This window comes from Harpia harpyja, chromosome 3 (genome assembly GCF_026419915.1).
Source record: "Harpia harpyja isolate bHarHar1 chromosome 3, bHarHar1 primary haplotype, whole genome shotgun sequence".
Classification (NCBI taxonomy): Eukaryota; Metazoa; Chordata; class Aves; order Accipitriformes; family Accipitridae; genus Harpia; species Harpia harpyja.
In genome coordinates, this window is record NC_068942.1 from 54,605,040 (window position 1) to 54,629,314 (window position 24,275).

Sequence of the window (24,275 nt, forward strand, 5' to 3'; positions counted from 1 at the left end):
TTCCCATGCAGTCATTACCTGCTGAGTAGGAGCACTGAGAGTCTCTCTCACTCTGTCTCCTTTCTTAGCCTATCTTCATTAAATATACATGAAATTAACACCTTTGAAACATCTCTCTATTAAATTTGATTGAAATGGGCCAAAAAGGTGTTAGGGAAGGGAGGAGAGACAAAAAGGCAGGCTCACAAGCCTCCATTCATGGGGAAACTGGGCTTAAAAAGAAGAACAAAAACCACACACTGAGGAAGAACAGGAAAATAAGTCGCACAAAAATAAAGTAGCTTGATTAAACAGCCCATCAGTAGCTGAACTACAAATATAATCCCAGTCTTTCGATACACTCTACATATCCATACAGACCTCAAATATTCCAAATTACTGATGAATGAGACTGTGGGCAAAGGAGGAGAGAAACAGGCTTGCGGCAAGCTGGAGTTGTTAAAAAGTCCAGCTGACACTATTTTCACAAGCTAAATCACAGGAGGCCTGGACCAGCACTGAACCTTGCCTGGCAGGAACAGCTGTATGTAGATTCAGGGTGCTCCTGGAAACAGACGTGAGATCTTGCCTATGTGTTCTGCTGAAGTCCACGGCATTTACAAATTATTAATTATTAATTAATTTTTACTGTGACCCATCTTCCCCCTTGTCAACACTTTTTAATGCTCTAATTCAAACAGATTATAAACAAACAATGTAAGGATAATTACAAGCTGTGTTTTATAAAACCAAGTTTCTGTTTAAAAAATACAGAAGCCAATCAACTTCGAAAAAAAAAAAATACACACTAGATATTCTAGTGTTCTACACTAGAACAATAGCAACTATCTTATTTTAATATTAGTTATTTTTGCTATTAAACCACTAACAACCTAAGTATTACCCTGGCTCTACTTCAGGAAATAAAGAACAGAAAGGACCCAGCACCATAGGCATACAAGAAAAAACATTTCTTAATTTAAAAACAAACCAAACCAAAACAAAACAGCAAACAAACCAACCTAAGATGTGACAGTGAGAAGTCAGCACTCATAGTCAGTCTATAATAATAACAATAATATTTTTTCCTTCAAGTTGAACACAAAGAACAAAAAAGTCATTAATAATTGAAGCTTGCCAGAGGCATGGCTATTTCTCTCTTTACTAACTGTCTACTGTCTAATTTAATTACAAGTATTAAACTCCATGCTGAGGTCAACCAGCTTCAGTTCCTCCAATATTACACTTCAACCAGTGCTCATTAATGTGTCTACTGAATGGATTAACACATCTGAAGATGTATGTACGCAGGACAGGGGACAGTCTAATGATAGCCAATTGTTCATTTATAATAGGACACATGTTCGAGACTGTAACTTATTATTGTTAATGTGGAATTTATTAAATTCTAAAGAAAAAAATACCAATACAGCAAACCATTTTTTTCTTAATGTGGCTATGAGAGATCATATCACCGTTGAGCATCTATGCCTGCTCCAAGACAAAACACCTTATATACAATAATCATTGTTAAATTCTTTATATTTTTAACTTTTTTAAAGGGAAAATTATGTTAATAGCCAGCACATGACTCTAAAGTGAATAAAAAGTCATCTTAGAAAGTACTCACCACATATTTATTAATTGACATTTAAAGTCTCAAAGTACTAAAACATTATTCAGATTTAATGCTTTTTCTTCTACACAAACCATTATCTCCCTGCATTTTTCACCAGTACACATGTGATCCTGCCAACAGTTGCAGTGATGGCAAAAATCACCAGTATGGCAAAATTAGAAATTGGTAGGGAATAATTTATATGGCTTAACCTACTTCAGTAAAATACCAACTATTAGCAGGTAAAGGTGTTATGATATTTTATGTTTTTTAGAAAAAGTTACTGGATTTTCTTTGACTCTAATTTCTCTGGGTTTATTACCAAAATAAAATCTGTTATTCAGAAACACCTACCTTTTTTGTTAGAGAGTCATCTGAATCAGAAGGCATTCTTGTTGACACATGGAACATTACTTCTACTGTCGAGGTAGCAAAATATGGAGTGGTCAATCCAGTGCTTTTGTTTTTTTGCAGTCCTCCCATAAAGCCACAATGGTTTGTGAGATTTACCTAGAAATAAAGCCCAGAAAGCGTTACGAGAAAAAAAAAAAATTATCAGGTGATAAATACATTCTTTACATTTTAAAATGCACTTTCAACTGAATTTTTAAAAGTGAAGATCCTTTTCACAACAGTACAGTTATGCCTTTCTAAAAGAGCTCAGACTGGCTGACTAGACTGGAAATCAAGTGCAGTGGCATTCCATATTCCATGGTCACCACAGATGCTGCTGGGAAGATGAGGTTAGAGAAAAGGAAAGGTTGTGTGAATGAATATATACTGCATTATTCCCTGATCAGTTGACTGTAGTCACTTACATGTGCTTTTTGAATTTTTTAAAATTCTGTGATGCTATATCAGCCTTGACCTGAGCTCTGAAGAAACCCTGTGTGGGAGCCAGACACTTTAAAATTGTCTTGTTACCTTCCATATATTTTCTTGAGAAATTTTCATTCTGTGAATATGAAAAAAATCACAGGAAACTAAATGATAATTTGTAAGTAAGTTTGTAACTCTTAGTTCTATGGGAAATAGTTTGGCACTGAAATAAATAAGCATGCTTAATGTGCCATTTCAGTTTTACAATAGTGCCTAAAGAAAGCTATTATCTCAGACGTGAATATATTTGATCTCTGCCCACATGGGGCATTTTTGCTGTTCTGTTAAAGGATCCAGAATTTACTGTTAAGAGGTTAAAATATTAGATGTCTCATCATGGAATATTAGTCCAAATTATCAACTCTTTAATCTAGTAATAAAGGCTAAGAGAATTAACCCACTAAAGAAGTATATTTGAAAACACTAATGTGATTTTTTTTTCTCCTGAAGAATCAGGAATGTGGTAAACAAGCATCTATGTTAGTGACAGCAGACTTCTAGCAGTTTTCCTCTGTTCCTGTGGAAAAGTCAGAGCCATTATCAAATAAGATGGACACTCATGTGGACATTCCTGATGAATGCAAGTTGCAAGAGGAACAGAAAACCTGCAGTTTCTTACGCAGCCACATCCAGGAGCAGGAACAATTCCTGTACTTCTGTGCGACAGTGCTGAGTTACAACTTTACAATGGAATTTAATCTTGTGCGGTCAGAAAGAAAGGATGCAAAAAAGGAAAGCCTCGTAAAGTATCCAACTAGTGACTAAAGAGCTGCAGGCCCATATAGATAATGGGGTATATCACAGTATTTCTGACTGCTGGAAGAGACATGGAGTGGAGTGTGTGAACACATACATGCCTGCAGTGGAAGGCAGGAAGAAGGGAGCATGGGGGAAGCTGCTCATTTGTACTTTTTGGATTCCCAAGTTTGAGCAAAGCTCAAACTTCAACGGACTTAACACTTTACAGGCTTACAAGGAAATCAAGATGTGTCCTAATCAGTCCATGAAAGCCAAGTAAAGGACTGCACATTAAAGAATCATCTCTGCCTGCACAAACTTTCTTAAATTGAAAGAGCGTAAAATTAAATAGCTAGTATTGCTAATGAAATTAAACCAGAATTCTCATCTGCATCCTACTTGCAAACCAGTGTATTTTAGTACTTGTGAGTAATGCTAAAGAGCCAAAGACTTATAATATTTAGAGGGATCTGTAATTTTCTGTGTAAACAAACTTAGGATAAAAATGTTTTAATAAATACCTCCCAGCCAAGACCAGCTACAAAATCCTCATAGGCTTGACTTCCTCCAGTATTTGTAAGAATGGAGTGTTTATCTTCTTGTCCCTCAGCAACATAAAACACTGCAATCTTGTGTGTCTCTCGGCTGTAAAACAGAGGATGGTCACTGCATGACAGTGCCTTTACTAATATGAAATCAAAATATGCAAACAGTACACACAGAACATGGCTTTTAAAACATTGAAAAAGACAGTGAAAGTAAAGTACAACTATACGGCTTCCCTTTGAATACCTTCTCTATTTTCATATTCCCGTCCTGTCTTTTCTAGTCTGGTCTTCTCTAGAGCCTAAAGCTTTGCTATACATGAACAGTATTTACCCCTTTCATCACTTCTGAGATGTAGGATGGTGCTGGCAGTACCAATTGCTAATAGAATAGATGGCCTTCTGAAATGAGCAAAACCTGTAACACAAGCATTATTGACACTGCACTGTCCATTAACAACAGTGCCTTGTGAATGCTGTGGCAAATGCAGCTTATGCAACTGAATGAAGAATCTTTAGGTACTATAGGAATGTCTTCTGTTCACAGATTGCTGTTAAATAGACACTGGAGCAACTGAAAGTGGTTTCTCACACTTCTAAAGCCTCCGCTGGATTTTATTTCAACTTCTACAAAAACAATTCAAAGTTCTTAATTCTGTGCTGCAACTCCAACTAGAATTCCATCTCTTCAACTAACACTACTGGAAAACATATATAAACAATTAGCTGAAGCTAAAATGTGATATATCAAATATCTTTATCAAAACTTTGATATATCAAAGTTTTAAAACTATTTCATGTTTTACATACAAATGTTCATAATTTTAAGTTATTTTGGAGTTTCTTGCATCTCATGGTATTCTACTCGTAGTTTCACTCTACAAATAACACCAATGTAACTTCAATATAACACCAATAACTACAATACAGTGCAAAATGCATGAATAATTTATAAAACACTTTAAAAAAATAGTTCAATTCTCATATCTATTGAAATTAGAGCCATTTAAGTACAAGCACACTTAAAACAAATAAGTAGGCGGCCATTAAAAGAATTTACCATTGTCTTGAGTCCAAATTTCTGAGTTCTCGAAGTAACTTCTCATTTTTCTTCAGGAGATGAAAGCTCCTTCTAAAAAGAGAAATTTGTAACTCTCTTATCACCTGTTCACTGATAGATACAGAATGGTACAAGAACATTTCCAGGTCCATTCAAGAACAGTCAACAAATGCTTTTGCCTTTTCAATAGTTCTTTCTTATATAAAATATTAAGATATCTTTTAAAAAATATACAAGCAACTTTTTTACTCCAGGAAATCTTCTATATCCATTACGGCCCTGAGAACAACCTTCACTTCTTTCCACTTTCTTCTATCAACCTATTGGATCCAACTGAAATCAATCTTTTCTCTACAGAAGAACAGACAGAACTGCCTTTGATGCATATATAACCTGCACACTTTACTAGGCCAAAATGTATGTGCTTAGTGACAAAAAATGCTCTCATAATCCAGTGTCCTAGGAAGCTAGTGCATTAAACACAGAGCTTTTGCTATTCTGAATTGCAGAGGAGAGCAGAACATAGCTCACTAGTCACCCAGCCAGCTGTAACAATTTAAACAAAAAACAAAACAATATGTTAGAACAAGAAAGGCACTTTTCATTTCTTTTAAACTGCGCTTAAGATGTTTCCCACAAAACAAAGTGGAATGAATTTAAGAGCAGTACTGTTGAAAACCAGACTTCCTTGAGGAATTAAAGACCCAAATAAGAAGGGTTAGAACACCAAAATTTTGTCTGATTCCAGCGATATCTCAGTGACACAGATTATTTTTGTTTTACAGGATATCTGTTTCCCTTCACAGTAAGAAAATATTTCTAGTACCCAATTTGACAGCTATGGCAGAAGAAGATTTCAGGAAGACCCTTAAATTCTAGGATGCTAATATTTGTACATACCCACATGTACATGCAGACATACACCTAATACACCCCCACAAAAATAATAGTGTAAACAGAGACATTACTTTTGTAACTGAAAGTGGCTTGTCTCCTGTTGTTCTAAACAATACCCAAACATTGCCAATGTTGAAATAAATAGTAGGGGACACATCTTTCTCGTTAGCTAACACAGATGCAATGCTTTGAGGCTGCATGCAAGCATGCTCTTAGCAGGCAAAGCAGCAGGACACTGTCCAGCATCACAATAGCTGAGAATATGACACTTTCAGAGTCTCATTCTGGCATAGAAAGGTAATGATTTTTTGCAGGAACATACATGGGAAGCAAAGAAAGCAAAAAAGATGCCTTCTTTATCCATGGTAGTACCCCTTAGGACAGTTGGTGAAAGGATTATTAGAAAAGATATCACTCTTGCAATTCACCTTCCAACACTGTTCTAAGGAAAGAATATAAATAGCAATAAAGGCAACAGGTTCCTCTTTTCTGTCTCTCTAAATGACAGGTTGAAATGCAGAGGAAAACTGCCATTTTCCCCTTAGTTGCACATCCCCTCTCTTCTTTTGTTGGCTGGTGTGGAGTATTTTCAGCTTAACCCACTCTATGATCAACTATTATTACACCGTAAGAATAGCAGAATTCCTTAAAAGAAAGTTCTTAAATTGTGAGTCTTTTCTACTTACCTTTTATCCCAAGAATTCATTCCCAGTATACTGAGAAGTAATCTGCAGTAGTAAAATGCTGACTGGGGCTTTTGTGAGGTTGGCTCGTCCTGCTCCATAGCCCTCATATTTAAATCATTGAAATGCTTTTCAACAAACTCCCTCTCTTCTGTGTGCTGTTTCAGAATTGCATTGATGACATCGTTCTCCTGCTTCTCTGAGATGCAGACTGGTTGAGGAGCAGGAATGTTGAGCGAGACACCAGTTCTCTGTAAGCATTCAGGGCTTGTAACACCTAAATACTGCAGGAGCTCATCAAGGGCATCTTCTTCATCCCTAATGGTATCCCATGTTGGTACAGTGTCTCTAAATTTCCTTTTTACTTGGAGTGTAATTCCATCCCTTGCAGATACATCCTCCACATACTCAAAAGATGAAAGAGCATCTTCTGTTTTATCTTGTTGAGATAATGAAAGTGCAAAAGATGTTTGTTGTGAAGATCCACATAAAGATGAAGGTCCATACAAAATGGCCGAATCCCATGAGTATTTGCCAGATAGATCTCGCACTATAATTCTAACATTTGAATTAGCAGATGCAAGTCCAGCAGACAGTCCTCCCCCAGGCATGTCATCTTCTGCTTGGATTTGTATGCAAGACACCAGGGAAGTATTGTTTAACACAAAGAATTGAAGGTTTGGGTTCTCAAAAAGTTCAGGAGAAAGTTCAGGACTTTCACTGTATGGATTGTCGTTGTTTTCACACACTTGACTGGTTAGCATAGCAGGACCTCCGCTCATAGGATAGTGGCCTAAGTGGTTGACTAGATGTGTTATCACAGTACGAGCAGCAACAGAAATTAATCCTTGTTGCATGTGAGTTTTCACTGCAAGAGAAAGAACACAGGTTTTAGAAGAAGAGTTCAGAAAACAACACTGAGATTTATGTATTTCTTTTGGTCTCCTCTTCCTTGTGAGTATTAAACAGAGGATGGGCACTGCAAGGTTAGGATACAGCCAACTCAGTAATGCAAAATATGTATTTTGATGAACACTGGTCTCATATATAAATAGCATGAAAAATTGTAAGATAGTTAAAGCATCTTCACTGTTTTACAGCCTACCATATAGTTTTGTAATCAGCATGGTTCCTCTAAAATACACAGTTTCTTAATCTAGTGAAAATAAATCTTAAATTGCTGATGAAGTAGAGCTCATAATTGTGTTGTAAGAAGTCCATTTCCAACTGCAATGGATTTTTATATTTATACACATCATTACATTGTGAAAAACAAAGGAACATAGATGCACAAAAGCTCTAATCCATCTTAATTTCCCTGGGGAGCATACAGCTGCAGGTTAGGTTGAGAATAATACTGGATGATTTTAAAGTACCAAATCAAAGACCAGGCTATCTATACTGAACACAATCTAACAGTAGCAAAGTTTTCAAAAAGCAAATCTCATGCTCCTACTGCATTTTAAGAAGTTTCAGTCTGGAAAAACTTGGAGGGAGAGAGAAGTTAACTGTGCCTATCTTACATGACATTCATCTTGTGAGATGCACTGGTATTTCAATATGCTTTTGCCTCCTCCTTCTTTGAGCATACCTTCCACTTGCATGCAATGTTATCTGAATTCACAAGAGGTATTTCTTAATGTTTATACCACACGCTGCTGACTCAATACTTTATTGTTATTGGATTCTTCTATCAAATCCACTCTACATTACCCATGAAGTACTGAGCTGGTCAAAGCGATTCTGTCAGGCAAGGCAACCCTCAACGGGCTGAGGGTACCCACTGAAGAACCCATACACAAAAGCATTACACTGTAGAAGATCATAGGTAGAAGAAAAAACAGGATCAATATGGCAAAGCACATATTTCTGCAGCCCCTCTCTTGTAACAGGACTGGATGCCCTGAATTTGGGACTTACAAGGGGAAGATACAGCAAGACTGTATTCCTCAGGATTACATCATATATTTTAAACTATATTAAACATTGAAAACTGCTGCAAACACTTCTCACCTTCTTTCTCACCAAAAATCCATCAAACTAAAATGTTCTGAACCACGTTACTTTTTCATTCAGTATTTACTGAAAAAATGTAACCTCTTGGACGTGTAAGTACGGTAGAATTAACTCATTTCCCTTTATGTGGTGTATTTATACACAATAAAAACTTATGTTTAATAAACAAATTTCTTTTTGCAGTTTAAGGTGTCTTAATTGGTTTAACTGGAAAAATAATGGCAAATTCGTAATGCATACTGACTGTCATGACAGATCTTTAGTTTCTGAAGCACTGGATGCATTCTGTATCACCAAAAATAAACAATTAATATATATTTGCTTCCCCCCCCCCAAGGTTTGGGTAAAACACGTAAGAGACATTTAGGATTCTGGCTCTTCTCTACCTTTAGGGAGCACTAGATCTGAACTGCAAAAAGGGAAATATTTCATCCAGTTAATAGTTGGCAATATCAACTTAATTTTTACACTATTCCAAAACTCAGATAAACTCAAATATTTTAATGAATTAAGGCCTTGAAAACCAATATAAAAAATTAGATATTATGTTTTATTATCTACAACCTTAAGTTTTAAAATTTACAAACACAAAAACATTCAGTGAAGCTGAATTAAATGTCCAGATATTGATAGCATACAAGGAAATTAAGTTATAGTGCCATCTGCTGAAATACATGAAGGAACCGTAAGCAAGTTTATACAAGACAAAGAGAAAATAAGTTGGATGCTTGGAGAATAATTTATCAGTGCAGTACTAACCAGCACCTGGACAATGCAGAGGCTGGCTCATCTTTGTCAGGATATTTATGCCAAGTGTTTAGCACTTGGCACTGCACAGATAAGTAAGGTAATATTCTTCTCGGGTTCCTAGGAGCAAAGACATGTGAGCTTCCCAGCTACCTGAAGTCTCACACTGCGTAGGTTAATGCCTTCAGTTAAGTTCTGCTGAAAAGCCTGAAGAAATGAGAGGGACCTGTTAGCCTGTAAGTTATTACTATTACTGTTTTGTGGCAAACCCTAAAGATCTCAAACCTGACCACGGCTGTATTGTGTCTGTGTGCATAGATTTACTCCCTTAGGACCCTAAGGGAGATATGAAAAAGAAAGGTGATACAGTGATACAAAGAGTGGAACATCAAATTTAAATTTGGAAGGTCCATTCCCAGTCCTACCACAGTCTTTCTCTGAAAATTTTGCTCCTGAATTAAAATAAAAAATAAAAATAATTGGGATATAAATCTGTTATTGCCTCTTTTATAAAATGAGAACAGTACTTCTCACTGAGACTTCTCTCAGAATACAGTATTGTTGATCTAAAAGTGACATCGAAAACTTAAATCAGAAGTATTAAGAGAAGCATACTGAAAAGTAAAAGGTAAGATGTAACCTGTTATGTCAAAATAAAATAAAGCAATCTTGAAACATTATTGCCACACAGCAAATCAGATTTTGGTGATGGTTTCCCTTAGCAAAAAAAAAAAATAAACCCAAAACCCCAACTCTCCAAACCCAGTATGTTTTTTGAAAATATGAGAATTTTAAATTAAATTCATGACTTAAAGGATACATATTAATAATTTGTTCCTAGAAGCACATCTCCTCAATCAGGAACAACCGGACATTCAATATATTAGAACTCTTAAAATGAGTATCTAAACCATGCTCTTTGTTTCTGGAGGGCAGATCGAAATATGCAATAATGCAAGCCATCACAGCTTTCCAACAAATTCTACAAACTAAGTCATATTGTTACATATTAAAGCAGTCTAGCTGGCTGCTTTGCCAACTTGTCTTCCTGAGTGAACACTTCTCTGCTCTCTTTACAATGGTACAGTCTTTTGCTTGGGCAATGTAATTTACAGGTGTACATGATCATTTGGTAATTTACTAGAAGCATGTCATATTGGCTATTTTTCTCAGTCCCTGAAATTACCTCTTTTGTGGAATGGCTGAAGGTCCATCACCACTAATTTGCATCAGTGGCATGAATGGAGGATTCCTGAGTTTCCTTAAGATGCGTTGTTAATTCTTTAATTCAACTTTGGCTGAACAGCTTCTAAACAACTACAGTTATGTAGCAGAAGAAAAAAGTAATGACCAAGGGTGGAATTTAACTCTCCACATCCTTTTAGCTATCTAAAGAATGATGCACCTGTACAGACTGATTCATCTTAGTTAGAAGCCCAAACTGGAGAATGGGATGAATCACTCTCTGGAAACTCTTCTCTTTCTCCATTACATTTAGAGGGACCCTAAGAGAGTTCAGTTCAGCTTAGCTACCTGTATTTTACATTAGCTTAAGGAAGTCTCACTCCTTTCTAATTTTAAGCTTCAGGTGTAGTGAAATGTGGTTACAGAAAACCCACCTCTAGAATATCCCATACAAAACACAAACTGTGCTAATCTGGATGCACCATGTATAAAGTATTTTTAAAAAAGTGTACTTCTTGTCTCCTTTCAGTGAAATGGCAAACAGCAAAGCCTTAAAAGAAAAGTACTTTATATTTCTGTTTTTTAAATAAAAGCTAAGACTAAACATCAGATGGGGGGAAACTTTTTCTTCAGAAATTGAAATACATTAGGAAAAATGATCGATCTATGCAAAAGAGTTTTAAATATGTTTGGAGAAATATGACAAATGGGGGAAATCCATGAAATGAATAATTGATAGACCACTGTATCTATGCAACGTAACTACTACCTTCCAATCACAACCATCTCTAACAGATTTGTGATCTCTGAAAAACAGGTTTCAAAATGTTTTTGCCCATAATTGCACAAAAAAATCCCATAAAATATTATTTCCTTATGACTAGACTGTTCAATAGTCTGATTTTGCTATCTATTAATATTAGAAGATGTATAGCACTTCTTGTTTAATGCTACATATTTTCATGTAACCAGCTTCCCTGTCAATACAAGGGTCACAAAACCCCCTCAGTTTTACTGTTTCCTAAATGTTTGCATCATTTAATATAAACAAGAAAAAAGCTTTGAAGGAGAGGTTCCATTTTAATTCTCCCTCACATATGTTTATGGTCCTGTAATGACAAGTAAAAGGCCAGAAGCAGGTAACCAGAACATGGCACAATGCAGTCCAAGTTAGCTTTTGCGCATCCAAACCATACAGTGAATGGCTATAATGCTATGCTATCCTTGGAGAAAGCATGCCTCTGTCAGTGTGACACTGAATCCAGGCTAGTTAGGTGCAGTTAATTAGCACAGGCAGCACTTGTACGCCTGTACTGTAGCTAGAGGAAGCTGTTGTCGATACTAGCTAGAGGAACAGTTCATCAGCCTTCATGTAGACGAGCCCTGTGAGTCCTTAGATGTATGAAAGCACCACAGACTTGCTGTCTGCAAGTTCTGATGATGCAAGAGAAGCTTCCTACTGATGTCTTTATTGTCAGCTGCTAAAAGTTCATTCTGTTTTAAATATAACATTTTAATATACTTAACAATTTCAAAATTATTCTTTGTGTATCTTATACTGCAATCTACCACTTTACCTGCAACCTACAGAAAGGAGGACAAAGACAATTTCACAGATAATCCTAGGTATAACAGACTCCTTGTGAGAGATAGCACTTGGAAAATTACTGAAACAGAGAGGGGAATAATCCTCTTCTCTCCCCAAATAGCCTGTTTCCAGAGGATTTAACAAATCTTTATCGCAGGGCTTGCTCCAGCCTCTCAAAAGATCCTGTCCCCACTACGCAGCTGTATCTCTGAAAGTCACGTATCTTCATAGTCTCATACCACATCATACTGTGGCCAAGTGTCCATAAAACTTGTGATGGATCTGACCTTGAACAATGGGAGGCATAACATGGTTATCTCAATCACATCTATTAAACTGATCAAAAGCACCCTGTCTTAAGAATTCTGGCGTTTCAGTACTTTCAGCTTTGCTTGTGACCTAAGGAGAGTCTAGCAAACCCCACCCTGTCTTTGTAGAACTTCCCCGATTTCCCTACAACTACTGTCCTGCCCATTTCCATTCCTTCATAAAAGATATCATGGTAACACTTTTACTCTACTAAAAAAGAGGGTGACCCATTGGCATACTGCCTTGCTGCTAGCTTGTACTAATTGACCCCCCGTCTTGATCGAGTCCCAGACTTGTTGTTATCCACTAAGTTTACTCCTCTCACTCCTCCAACAATGCCAGGGAGAACAGATGCTGTGTGATTGGTTAAGCACTGCCAATTTTATTCTCTGCCTGGTAATGTGGACTAGAAGTGCCAAGGTTGCAAGACCACGGTTGCATTATAATGCTGTAGTTTGCCAATTAAATTTCACGATCTGACTTACAATTCCAGAGCCCTGAAACTTTAAAAACATATGGGCCTTCCTTAATTCATCCGGAGAGATAAAAGGAACATCTGAAATTACTTTTATTTAGAAATTTAACAAGAAATCATAAAAGAACAGATTACACATGGAAATGCAAAATGAAGATATCGATGCTAAGGCTTTGTGCAACTACATTCATTCAAAGAGAAATCTATTCAGGGTTGTCTTTTCAGATTGTCAGATTAAACAAGCCACACAGCATTTGCTGCTAACCCATAATTACAGATTATTACAGAATACAAAAGATGCCAGGCATAAAAAGCTACTACAATACACTACACTGTAATGAACATGCAGTGGAAGTTAATTTTGGCAAATGCTTTAAATATTAGCTTTACATAATATGTGTAGGTGAGACTGTAATTAGGACAGAATGAATCCTTCGAAGCCTCTTTCATTCTGACCCACCAGATGATTACTTTTTACTAATAATACCACAGCCATTTGACAAAAAGCCAACTATAGTACCTTGCTTCATTCTTCAGTAAATTTAATAATTACAGCTCCTCCTGCCAATAGTTCTCAAATCAGACTTGTTCAATCCAATACTGAGCTTATTAGGGGACAGCTCTATGTTTAGAATTCTTTGGCCAAAAAAGTACTTGAGGATGATGAAGCATGCCTTAGACAAGGGCACAATGATTAGCCATTTTCTCTACATAAAAAACAGCACGTAGTCACTACAGACCACAAAATCACCTGCTGTTAGCACACAGCTGCTACAAAGAGCTTCTGCATTTATCTGGTTCTTAATACCTTTAAGGAAGCCTAAACGGAACAACTTAATATGGAGGGAGAATAGCACTACACGGAGTTTCTGGTATCAGTATTAATCTCATCTTTTTCAATTTTCTTCTCAATGTAGCCATTTGATATTTACTAGATACACTGCATAATACACGCTACTCCTCTGTAGCTTAGTTTCTTGATTCTTTATTTTTATTTTCAAGTTCTGAAGAAAATGTTCATTCCTGGGTCTCTTAAGGTTCTAAGCAGATGAGAGAAAATTTCTCTCTTTTTAGGTAACTCTGTGGTTTTAAACAGTGTAAACAGATTGACAACAAATTATGATAGGTTAAAAAAATATTCAGAGAGAGCTTTCAATATTGCAAGCTCATATAGGAAAAAAATCCAAAATATTCTTAGAAAAAGGAGCAAAATTAAGGAAAAGATAAATTAATTTACTGAAAGTAAAATGAAAAGCAACATTTATCCATGTTGCAGTACTTAATGCTTTTTGCTGATACACAGAGCACAGAAGAATCCATATCAAATCAATCTTCATATTGTTCAGAAGATACTTATTTCAGTTAATCGAACAGTAATTGCTCAAAATTATGTTAGCTCATTCCATACTAATGGTTCTTACCTAGTGTCTAGGTATAATTTAAAACATGCTTTAGACCAACACTTCAATACTGGAAACCAAGATAAAATCTTTTTGAAAGAAAATATATTTAGGCAATTTGACAAACCTTCAGTGACTGGCTGAAGTTTAGAAGACCTCTCTGAGTCTGGAGAATGCAGTGGTTCTGGTTCCTTCAAGCTTTCTAAATGCATAAAAGGATCGTAATCCACACATGCCAAATCAGAAAGGCTTAGAGGAAAATATTTAGGGTTGCTAAAACACTGAGACCCGTAGACACATCCATGCAGAACCTAGAACAAACCCAGAATTTCATGACATTAACTACTGAAATTTCTACTTTATAGTTTTGTAAGAAATGAAGTTTATTTTTATTTACATTTTTTAATTTATTTGTTAGAACCAGGTAGGCAGGACAAAATGTTGGAAAATTTTATATGCTTAATGTTTACAGAAACAAACCCTGGTCTGCAAAGAAAATTGTTAAAACAGAGTCTACACTGAAGTGGAATTTAACAATGAAGAAACAAGAAACAAAACTTAAAACAAATCACTAAACTACCTTTATTTTTAGATCTCCTATCTTCTTTAATTATGTATGCTAGGTCTAAGCTGCTGGAGGTTTTAATCCCCTTCCCTTGCAAAAAAAATACCTATCTTTGTTCTGTGTCCCTAAAGACAGTAATTACAATATATATTACAATTATATACCAAGCTACATCCTCCTATCTTAAACATATAGCTGGTCTTCTACAACACAAACATCTGCTATCAATATAATATACAAAAAGGAACTTGGTTAAACAGCACAAAATGTAAAACAAAATCAACAATTCCAAATATACCAAAGATCAAGCAGTTACAGTAGAATGTACGAGCACTAAGATAGCACTCCACATTTCAGCAGTAGAATGGAGGTCAGCTTACATAAAAATTGCTGTCTTCATTTCCATGAAAACTGACACTACCTCCATGCACAGAAATTCTCATTTAGCGAATAAAGAAACAGGTACCTTATATATACAATTAAGAACAGATCTTTCAGTCTTATCATTTTCTGCTCCTGTAGTGTGAAGAGGCTGCAGCAAGGTCTTTAACGGCAAGGCCATTATCCAATCCAATAAGCACAGAAGTAAAGAAACCACCAACTGGAACAAACACTTTCAATTACAAATCAATTAAACCAGCACCTGCTACTTCACATTTATCACTGTATTTTACTTCTCTGTTTTACTTTTCTCAATTCAGTAGAGTCAACCTTCTGCAGTAATGGCAGGTCACACTTGTTTAAAAGCCACTGCGCGTTCAAAACCTACGGCATCAGTAAAAACTTTGGCTACTGAGATATTTAACAAAGACCATCCATACAACAGTTTCTCATCATGGTCTGTCTGTGAGCAGATATTGTGCCTAAGAGGATACCCATGATTTTCCAAAATTGATTTGTAGGGTGCTGTTTTTAAAATGACAGATTACACAGGTACAAATTGAGGCTGATGCACTATTCTGCACATAAATGTCACTGTAAATGTATCAAGGATTACACAAAACTGAACTATTTCAGCTGTATTTAGTGCTTTATAAATAACACAGAATTTCCTTCACAACGTGTCAATAATACTACGTAGCATCAGGCACCATCTGAAAGAAATCCAACTGCCTTCTGTATTGTAGGCTACTCAGTCAGCAAAAGAATCAACACCCTCTAGGGGATGTTTTTAAAGACTGTAGAACAGAATTAGATTAAGACACACATACGCACCAAATATTAATAACTTACTGGCTTCAAATAATTATTTTTATTTTTTAACACTTAGCTGTGGCAGAGGAAACAATTCAGATAAATAGCTGCAAGATTCTCTAAAATATTTCCCAAGTTAAATAAAAGTCTTTCAAAGAAAATCCACTTAACTAATTTACTAATAAACAACATATAAACATCATGCTCATTTCACAAAAAACATTACAACTTTGTCTCTCTGAGGCACCATATAATAAACCTAATGATGAAGGGCTCTGAGTATTTTTATATTAAACCAATTTTTAAGAAACCCATTAGGACTAAGTTTGTCAAACTAGGTAAGCCAATTTTTTGTATGATATTTGATGTAGAATGATCAGCATTAGTTCATGGGGAAACTTAGTGATTTATGGGAAGCATCTCAGGTGGAAAGGTGGCTAGCTTGGCATACCGCTGTAGTATGCAACAGCCCCTGCCTCCTTGCAAGCAGAGAGGAAAGGCAAAACGGAGCTCTGGAAGCCAAAATGAGCAATAGACGAATGCCAGCTCCCGTGGGAATGGGTAGCCCAGAACGACAGAGCTGCCAGTGACAAACTGCACCAAAGTGCCCAAGCTTAAATGACCATTGAGCCCCACAGTCCTAGAGAAAAGCCAAATAATTCAGAAGAGATACAGCTTTCAGGAGGTAGAAAGTATTACTGTGAGTATCAGGTGAAGAAGGAGCCCATCTTAGCTAGGGGACCCAGGCCCACTGAAAATAGAAAAAGATAGCAATCGTTTTGAAGGATGACAACAATCAAATTCATCTGAAGGTTATGGGCTATCTTGCTCAAGAATGTATTTACAATACAAAGTACAAAAAATCATGATCTTATAAATAATCTGGAAGGTATTCTCTACAAGTTGAGAATATATTTTCACTGTAAGACAAGTATGAAAAGTCTACATTATTGCTTGTAAGTACACTGAGGATAAGGAAGACGACGACTTTCTAAATATTGAAAACAATCAATCTCAATTGTAAATGCATATTTTCCTACAAAAACTTCAGAAATTCACTTGTATAAAGAATACTGCTGGAATTCTGAGAAGACTACACTGTATTACACTTAAAAAGCTGAATCCCTACTTTAAGGCACAGCTTAAATTTTATAACAATGCTATGTCACACACCTTTTTAATTAAACTGACACATTAAAAAGAAATGAAAAATATTTACCCTCTTGTCCTGTTCATAAGAGGAAGCTTCTGTACTGGGTAGCAGATGGGTAATAGTTGCTATCAGAATCTGGGGAAAATATAGCATAGTTTCTTTAAAAATGCTATTTAAATATTTAAGTTTAAAATAAGTTTTTAAGCAGGTAAATGTGACACAATACTAGATTCATGGTTAAATTCTATTAGAGTTATTTTGAGACAAACTACAGTATTCCTTACCACTTTTTTTTTTTAAGTAAAATCCTTTTAATTGAATTGCGCGGAAGACATTGAAGGAGTATGTTCAGCTTGACTGACGTAGGTGCATTAGGGACAATGAAATTATACAGCTACTCCAAATATTCAGGCGTGAAGAGAACTTAATTCAACACACTTGGTAAGGTGCAGGAAAGAGCCTGACGTGTTTGTGTATGGGGCTATTTGAGCTCCATTATTTCTTAGAACTACTAGAATTTGTAAACACCCTGCCTCTACTTAATCAACAATATGACTGCAGAGGAGCAGAGAAATACTTGCTATACCTCTTAAGAAGCTTCCACATGATTCCCTTTCCAGTTACCTGGGAGACCTCTATCTTTTCTCTGTGGTTCAGCCTCACAGAGGCCATACTCCCTCACTATTTAAAGTGTATTCAAAATAATTATTTTTGATTCATACTGAAACACTTTAATGCAAAGTATTTTGCATATGAATATGCAAAATACAATTGTAGATCTGTATTTTAAGTAATAACTTTCTCACTAAACTTCAATAAACATATTTGAAGATATTTAATATTAAAAAAATTGCATTTTATTGACAGTATTCTCGTGTAAACAATGACATAGCTCTATTGGAGAAAAAATAAGCCTAACATAGCCATTTTACATGTTAATATTGGAGTCAGCAAGTAAGTGCAATGTGAACCTACACAATTAATGATCAGGAAGATTACGTTTCTACTAACTTAACATTTTGTGAAACATAATTGTCAATATTCTGGTATTTTAATTTCAGTGAAATACATTTTACTGTTACATTTAACAGAATTAAAATTTTCAAATTTTAAAAAATTACTTACTTGAATAATTCTTAAAGGTGAATCAGCTTGATAGACTTGAAGTCTAGGTACATAGTGTATCAGCATGTTCAGCATACTGCAGGCAACTTGGGCTACTGTTTTATTTGGAAACTAGAAAAGAGAACACAGCACAGTAACAATGACTACATTTCACATAACAGTACATTAGGTGGTAAGGTGGTCAGGAATTTCGGTGATAGTTTTATACATATAGTTCATTGTGTACCTATTTATTGGAGGAATCAAATTAAATTTTACAAAATTTAAAAGGAATCAGTTTATAGTCATAATCAAATGTTTGCAGCTAACATCAAAGCTTTGGGACAGACAATTAGGGAGTTGCACGGAATGAGGGAAAGGGGAGAGGAGTCTCCTAATTTCAGACCGGTTAGTACAGTATCATGAAGCCAGAAAGAATGAATTCGTTTTCTTGTTACCTTAATGTTTATGAATGTTAATGCATCACTGCAAAAAACCAAGGATCTCATTCTGAAACCAGAGGTCTTTGTTGAGAACCAAGGCAGGTGAACTGCTGTGTATCCAAAATGCCAGACATAGTACTAATAGTGAGACTAACTGTTCTCTATTTGTCAGTGACTGCTGTGTACAGCACTTGTCTGAATGGAAATGAATGCACCTTGGCTTCTGTGCTTAATTCCTCTTTTCTCTGTTTTCTTTTAAAGGCAGGAGAACGTTGCTGCACTGGAGCCTGCCTTCAACAGTTACTAAAATATTTAAGTTACTGTGTTGGTCAAGGCAAAATGTACAATTAGTCCCCAGCCTTGGGAGTGGATGCACATGCTGCCGTATGCTCCTAAGTGGGAAAACAAAGACATGAAGAGACAGGGATATGTTTCCTTCAATTATTAATGCGCAGGACATGTAACTGAGGCTTCTTCCTTCGTTGCACTTGCCTTAAAACATTAAGCTGTGCACCAAACAACAAGCACAAAGTGAATTTTACAAGTGAATTTTATTCATCTAGGACATGAAAATCCTACAAAGCTGCGCTAAATGCGAATCTGAGCAAAATGGTTACCAGCACAGCAAAACTACAGACTTCAGAAGGCAGCACAAACCACACAGAAGAAAAAATAACATGCAGCAGCCCCAAGAGAAGGATTTCAAATACATTCTTATTCAAGAAATTACTCTTGAATTCTTATTCAAGAATTACTCTTTACTGAAAACAACTTTTCCAAACCATAAATCTGATGAACCTCAGATCACTCAGAAAACAATTAGCTAATTCATGCTCTAATCATGACAAATCCTATTCTGTTTCTCCAATGAAGATGAGTGACATCAGAATTCCTGCATTATTAAAAGAATAGAAAAGTAGTTTACACGTTTTAACTTCACTTTACTTAGCAGTGAAGCTGTCACAGGTGTGTGCTGCAAGGTGGCTAAGTCTCTACCTCTGAACTCAGGAAAGGGTAGTTATGTTGCCAAAATACTTAGATTTAATTTCTTGGCTTCTTAGACTGTTTCTTAATCAATCCAGTTCTAGTAACCTTTCAGGGCAGGGTACATCTCACAAACCTAAAAAAAAAAAGGCTTTAAGAAAGCTGAAATGCCTGGGCAATGAAGCCTGAGCAGAAAATTAAGGATTTCAGAATAAAATTTTTGGCAAAAATTTGAAGGTGGAAAATACACTTGAAGAAAACTCTGCCCTGGGCCAGCTTATCAAAGCAGAGCTTTTTTTTTACATTTAAGGTCTTGAAAAGAAAAGGTACAAGCATAAGAAAAAGTATGGAGTACAAAGCTTTAATTAACATTTTTTGTGTTGTCTATGTAAGCATAAAGAAGGACTATGAGTGGCTCTTACAAGCCAGCCACAGAGATAGAAACCAGAGTACAGAGGGCAGTTAATTCTTGTTCTGACTTTCCTTTTTTCTCAGTGGACGTAGTTTCATGTTATTGTCGGCTTTTAACTAAAACGTGGCAGGCATCTTACATCTGCAAGTCTTCCCAGAGCTTATGACAAGAACACCACTATTTTTTATCCCTCGTGAGACAGCCTCTCTCCATGCTGTGAAAGTACACTGTAAGAGCACAGTAAGCAGGGTACAGACTCTAATGTACAAGCTCGACTGACAACCAAAAAAAATTAAATAAAATTGAAAGCATAACAATTTGATTATAGAACTTGAGATCAAATCCAGATTGCTGGAAACATCCTTACAAGCTTGCAGGAAAACCCCAAAGTCACTGGAAAGGACAAAAGGGGTGGACAAACCAGAGCAGCTTAATAAGGAATATCCAGATTACTGAATTTAAGAAAAAATTACCTGAGAAAAAGGCCTGGAAACTTTTCAGAGTGTTTGAATAATCAGCTGTTTACTACTTAAAAACAGGGAGCATTTTCTTCTTTTCTTTTGGTTTTGTTTTTTTTTTTTTTTTTTTTAAGAGGATCATGAGGCTCTAAAATGGTTTATACAAATTATTTAACCTCTATCTGTTGTCTGGTTGAAGAGAGTTTTTTAATTTTCTTTTTAATTTAAGACAGGGTACAAAAGTCAGTGGAGACCTAAATTTAGCAGAAAGGCTGAAGGTTATAAAGTAATGAATGCAAATAAAGTTCAGATCTTGTGCACTCAAATTTTCAAGTCTTATTCATGGGAAGAACACTGATTAGGAAGTTTTTAAATCAAGAATACGACGATTGGCCCAAAGGGATCAAACCCTTCATCTACTCCTGAAATCTGTCCCAGCATGGTCAATATATCACATTTCAAATGAATGCACTGATACTTTAGAACAGACAGTTATAAAGCTGTGTGTCCTGGAAGGACATTTTCCTAAACCCTAGCAGAAACACTGGATTTATGCTGAATAGCAAAACAATTCACCCCTCTCAAGTCAGCTCCTTTGTTCTGACTTCTTTTCCAAGAACCTTCAGAGGTCGCACAAAGGCGGCTGTGCGATGCTACAAACATCTCACCCGTCATTTTCTATCTCTGGAAAATGCTGTGTGTTACAAAGCGTAAGAATTCACTACTTCTATATGATTTTATATTTAGTAGTGTAACTGCAGGCATAATTTTTTAAAAAGTTGCTCAATGGAAAAAACAAACAAACAAACAAACAAACAAACAACAACTTTCAATGAACCAGCACTTTGTCTGGTACCTAACTCTCAGGGTTTTTCTCAGAAGGGTAGTCTTACCATACTTTTCATCTTTGCAAAGATCCTTTGCTTTCTGGATGTTACATCAGTAGTTTAACCTTGTCCGTACTTGCAAATAACCTATGTTTAGCACTCATGCAACTAAGCCTGCACAACACAATTTTGTGATGTATCTGCAGCATTTTTGAGAGGAGCAGGGGTCTGGATGGCTGGTTAGGATCCTTTCTGCTCAGACTTCAGCAGAGGTTCATGCAGATATAGCAGTATCACCACACTGCTGGGAGAAGTGCTAGCTATATTCAGAGCTGGATGGCAGTTCTGAGTACACTTCTGTATTTCAGAGATAGGCATGTAATTGTTGCTAACATTTCTAGTCAATGTTATTTGCTCAATTGTACTTATCAGTAAGCTGGACTAGGACTATAGCTCCCTATTGATTCATTTCTCCTGAAAATAAGAAAATAATCCACTCTGGGAGTTCAAATCTCCGACTACTTGGAAGCCAGGAGATTGCTTAGGTAACAAATTAGAGCTCATTTGTTTCTCCCATGATATATTTATGAACTTTACATTTCATGATTAAACGCAATTGTGAATGTATACCACTGCTCAGAACAGGAGAAAAGCCAACATGCTCTGGACACTTTTGCCAACACAAAGCAAAGTAGAAATATAAAGATCTTTGTCTTTTCATTCAAGAAGTAATTTATGTTTAATATAAATGAGATACAAATAATTGGTTTAAAATACGTCAAAGAAAAGCAAGAGAAATCAGAGTGAATGTCAGGATTAAAAATAGTTCAAACTTTGATAGATTGCAGAAGTAAGATAAAAACAACATCATTTGCCTAATACCAAACCTCCACAGGAACTTGATAAAATGCACTATTTAAGGGATATTAAAAAGCAAGGGGAAAACCCTGGAAGAGAGTATTAGTGAAGCTGCAAAGGGTGAATGTGATTTTGCAAAACAGGAAATTGCAATTTAGAGTCTAATACTAAAAGCCCTGCAGCTACCCATTTTAGCCAGACCCAAATCCTGCTTCACAGGATGTGATTCGCTAAGATGCTTTTCAGATTCCCATTGCTGAAAAGAAAAGTTAGTCCCCAACATCTGACACAAGCCATGTATAATAGGTGTACACCCTGATTTTTATCAACATGTATATACAGAAAGACTAGACTATTCATTGAATTTTCATGTAAACAAAGAGCATGTAGAAAGGTTCTGAAAATAAATTGGGAAATATTTAAAAAGTTGAAGATATTGTTCATAAATATGCAAGTTTGCATAATGCTAGAAAATAATATGTTTTTTAATAATATTCTAATCATTGCATAAGATATGAACAAATATGAAAAAGATCTGAAAAAAGTCAGAAAACAAAAACACTCATCAAGGAAAAAAAAAGGCCAAAAAAGTGCAGCTTTTTAACAGAGATGATGAAAGGAATATACTGTTGATATACTACCACCAATACAAAATCTTGTGACCAGAGTTCAAATCCAGTGAGACTAGTTTCAGAATAGTGAAAACTGTCATTCACAAAAGGAAAGGCAGACAAATGTCAGAAAATCTCTTCTATTCAGAAGCATCTTATAAGCATTGCACCACAATGAACTAGCTGTATCTGAGCAAGCTGCATTTCCAGGTGAGAATCACTGTGCATACTAGCTATGTTTAACAGATTCAATTAAAACAGCAAATACCAAAACAGTAAATCATCCTAGATTTCAAGAACCTAGTATAAAGTAGTTATACAGAATTGTATGGCGACTATCAGAGACTGTGAAGTTTTATCTTACAAATTAGTTTCAGAACCATTGTATTGAGTGTAGGTGGAAGGTTTTGGTAGCGGGGGGCTGCAGGTGTGGCCTCTGCGGGAAGGGGCCAGGGACCCACTGCTGTTCTTCCTATGTTCTCCCCACTCCTGCTGGGGGTGGGTGAGCGAGCATTTGGCTGCTAGCCAGGCCCAACCCACAACACCCGTTAAAATGGAAAAGTTAAATCTTTCTGAAAAATTGTAAAATTACCCAGTGTTGCAGCACGCTTCATAAAAAACGGGAAATACATTTTAATGATAGCCACAAAAATAGGTGCTCTTTACTTCTCACCAAAATTAGAGGTCTCATTATTCCCTTTCAACAGGTAGTTTATTCACATAAACTTTGATGCCAACTCTTGACCTGTCTTTGGATGCAGATTTTTTCTAACAGGTACTGGCCTGAATGACATGTCCTGGAATGAGCATAGAAAGGCACTTTGCCACAGGAAATCAAACAGCCTCCAGCGCTTCCATGCATGCGGCATAAGTACTCTACATCTCTCTCTAAATATCTGACCAGAGCTGAGAAGCAATACTGCATAATGCAATGGCTCTCAAACTCAGAAGAGAACAGGCACAGAATGTAGTGAGGACATGGGGGTAATGGGATCTGGTCGGTGGAGGAAAGAAGAGGGCAGGTGAGCAAGAAGTACGAGAAGCTTTGGGAAACTTCTGCTTGTCCTTTGCATTTATCACCTTCCCACTTTCTTCCCTGTCCCGCTCTTACACTAGATGCTCTGCTCAGTCTGGTAGCCAAAGAGTACAAGGCAGCAATTTGGCTTGGGACAGGCTTTTTGCATATGATGGCAGATGGCTCACAAAACTGGGATCCCTTCCAGTTACCTCTCTACCCTGGCCTTTCCCTTTTGCAATGTGTCAGGAGAATGCACCATGGAGGCTTTAAGAGTACTATTAATCAGAGCTGGGGAACCCAGGATGCCAATTAGTGAGGAATGTGACTTCCCTCGGCATCCTTGTCTAGTCTAGACAGGAGACACAAATGCTGGAGAAGGAAAGACTCCGATGTTTCTGTATGCCAGTGTCTTTGTATGGATCTGTACTGGCTGTACATGGCAAGGTTTTGTAATGGAGAGGCTACAGGGGGGCCTCTGTGAGAAGAGGTTAGGGGCTGCCCCATGCCAGACACAGGAGGTTCCAGCCAG

The 24,275-nt window shown here is 36.5% G+C and overlaps 1 protein-coding gene across 15 annotated transcripts in view; it reads right to left on the reverse strand.

The window, feature by feature from the left end:
• Window positions 1-24,275, reverse strand: part of RALGAPA1 (Ral GTPase activating protein catalytic subunit alpha 1) — a 135,020-nt gene that overhangs the window by 39,894 nt on the left and 70,851 nt on the right. For all 15 annotated transcript variants that reach the window (XR_008234504.1, XM_052782628.1, XM_052782626.1 and 12 more), the window contains 8 exons: window positions 18,157-18,267; window positions 17,098-17,166; window positions 15,151-15,285; window positions 14,247-14,430; window positions 6,403-7,267; window positions 4,820-4,891; window positions 3,736-3,859; window positions 1,952-2,107 (listed from right to left, as the gene is read on the reverse strand). Coding sequence is in view for 14 of the 15 variants with exons in the window: in XM_052782628.1 (XP_052638588.1) it covers window positions 1,952-2,107; window positions 3,736-3,859; window positions 4,820-4,891; window positions 6,403-7,267; window positions 14,247-14,430; window positions 15,151-15,285; window positions 17,098-17,166; window positions 18,157-18,267 (1,716 nt within the window). In the remaining variant the exon portion in view is untranslated. The remainder of the gene's footprint in view (window positions 1-1,951; window positions 2,108-3,735; window positions 3,860-4,819; window positions 4,892-6,402; window positions 7,268-14,246; window positions 14,431-15,150; window positions 15,286-17,097; window positions 17,167-18,156; window positions 18,268-24,275) is intronic.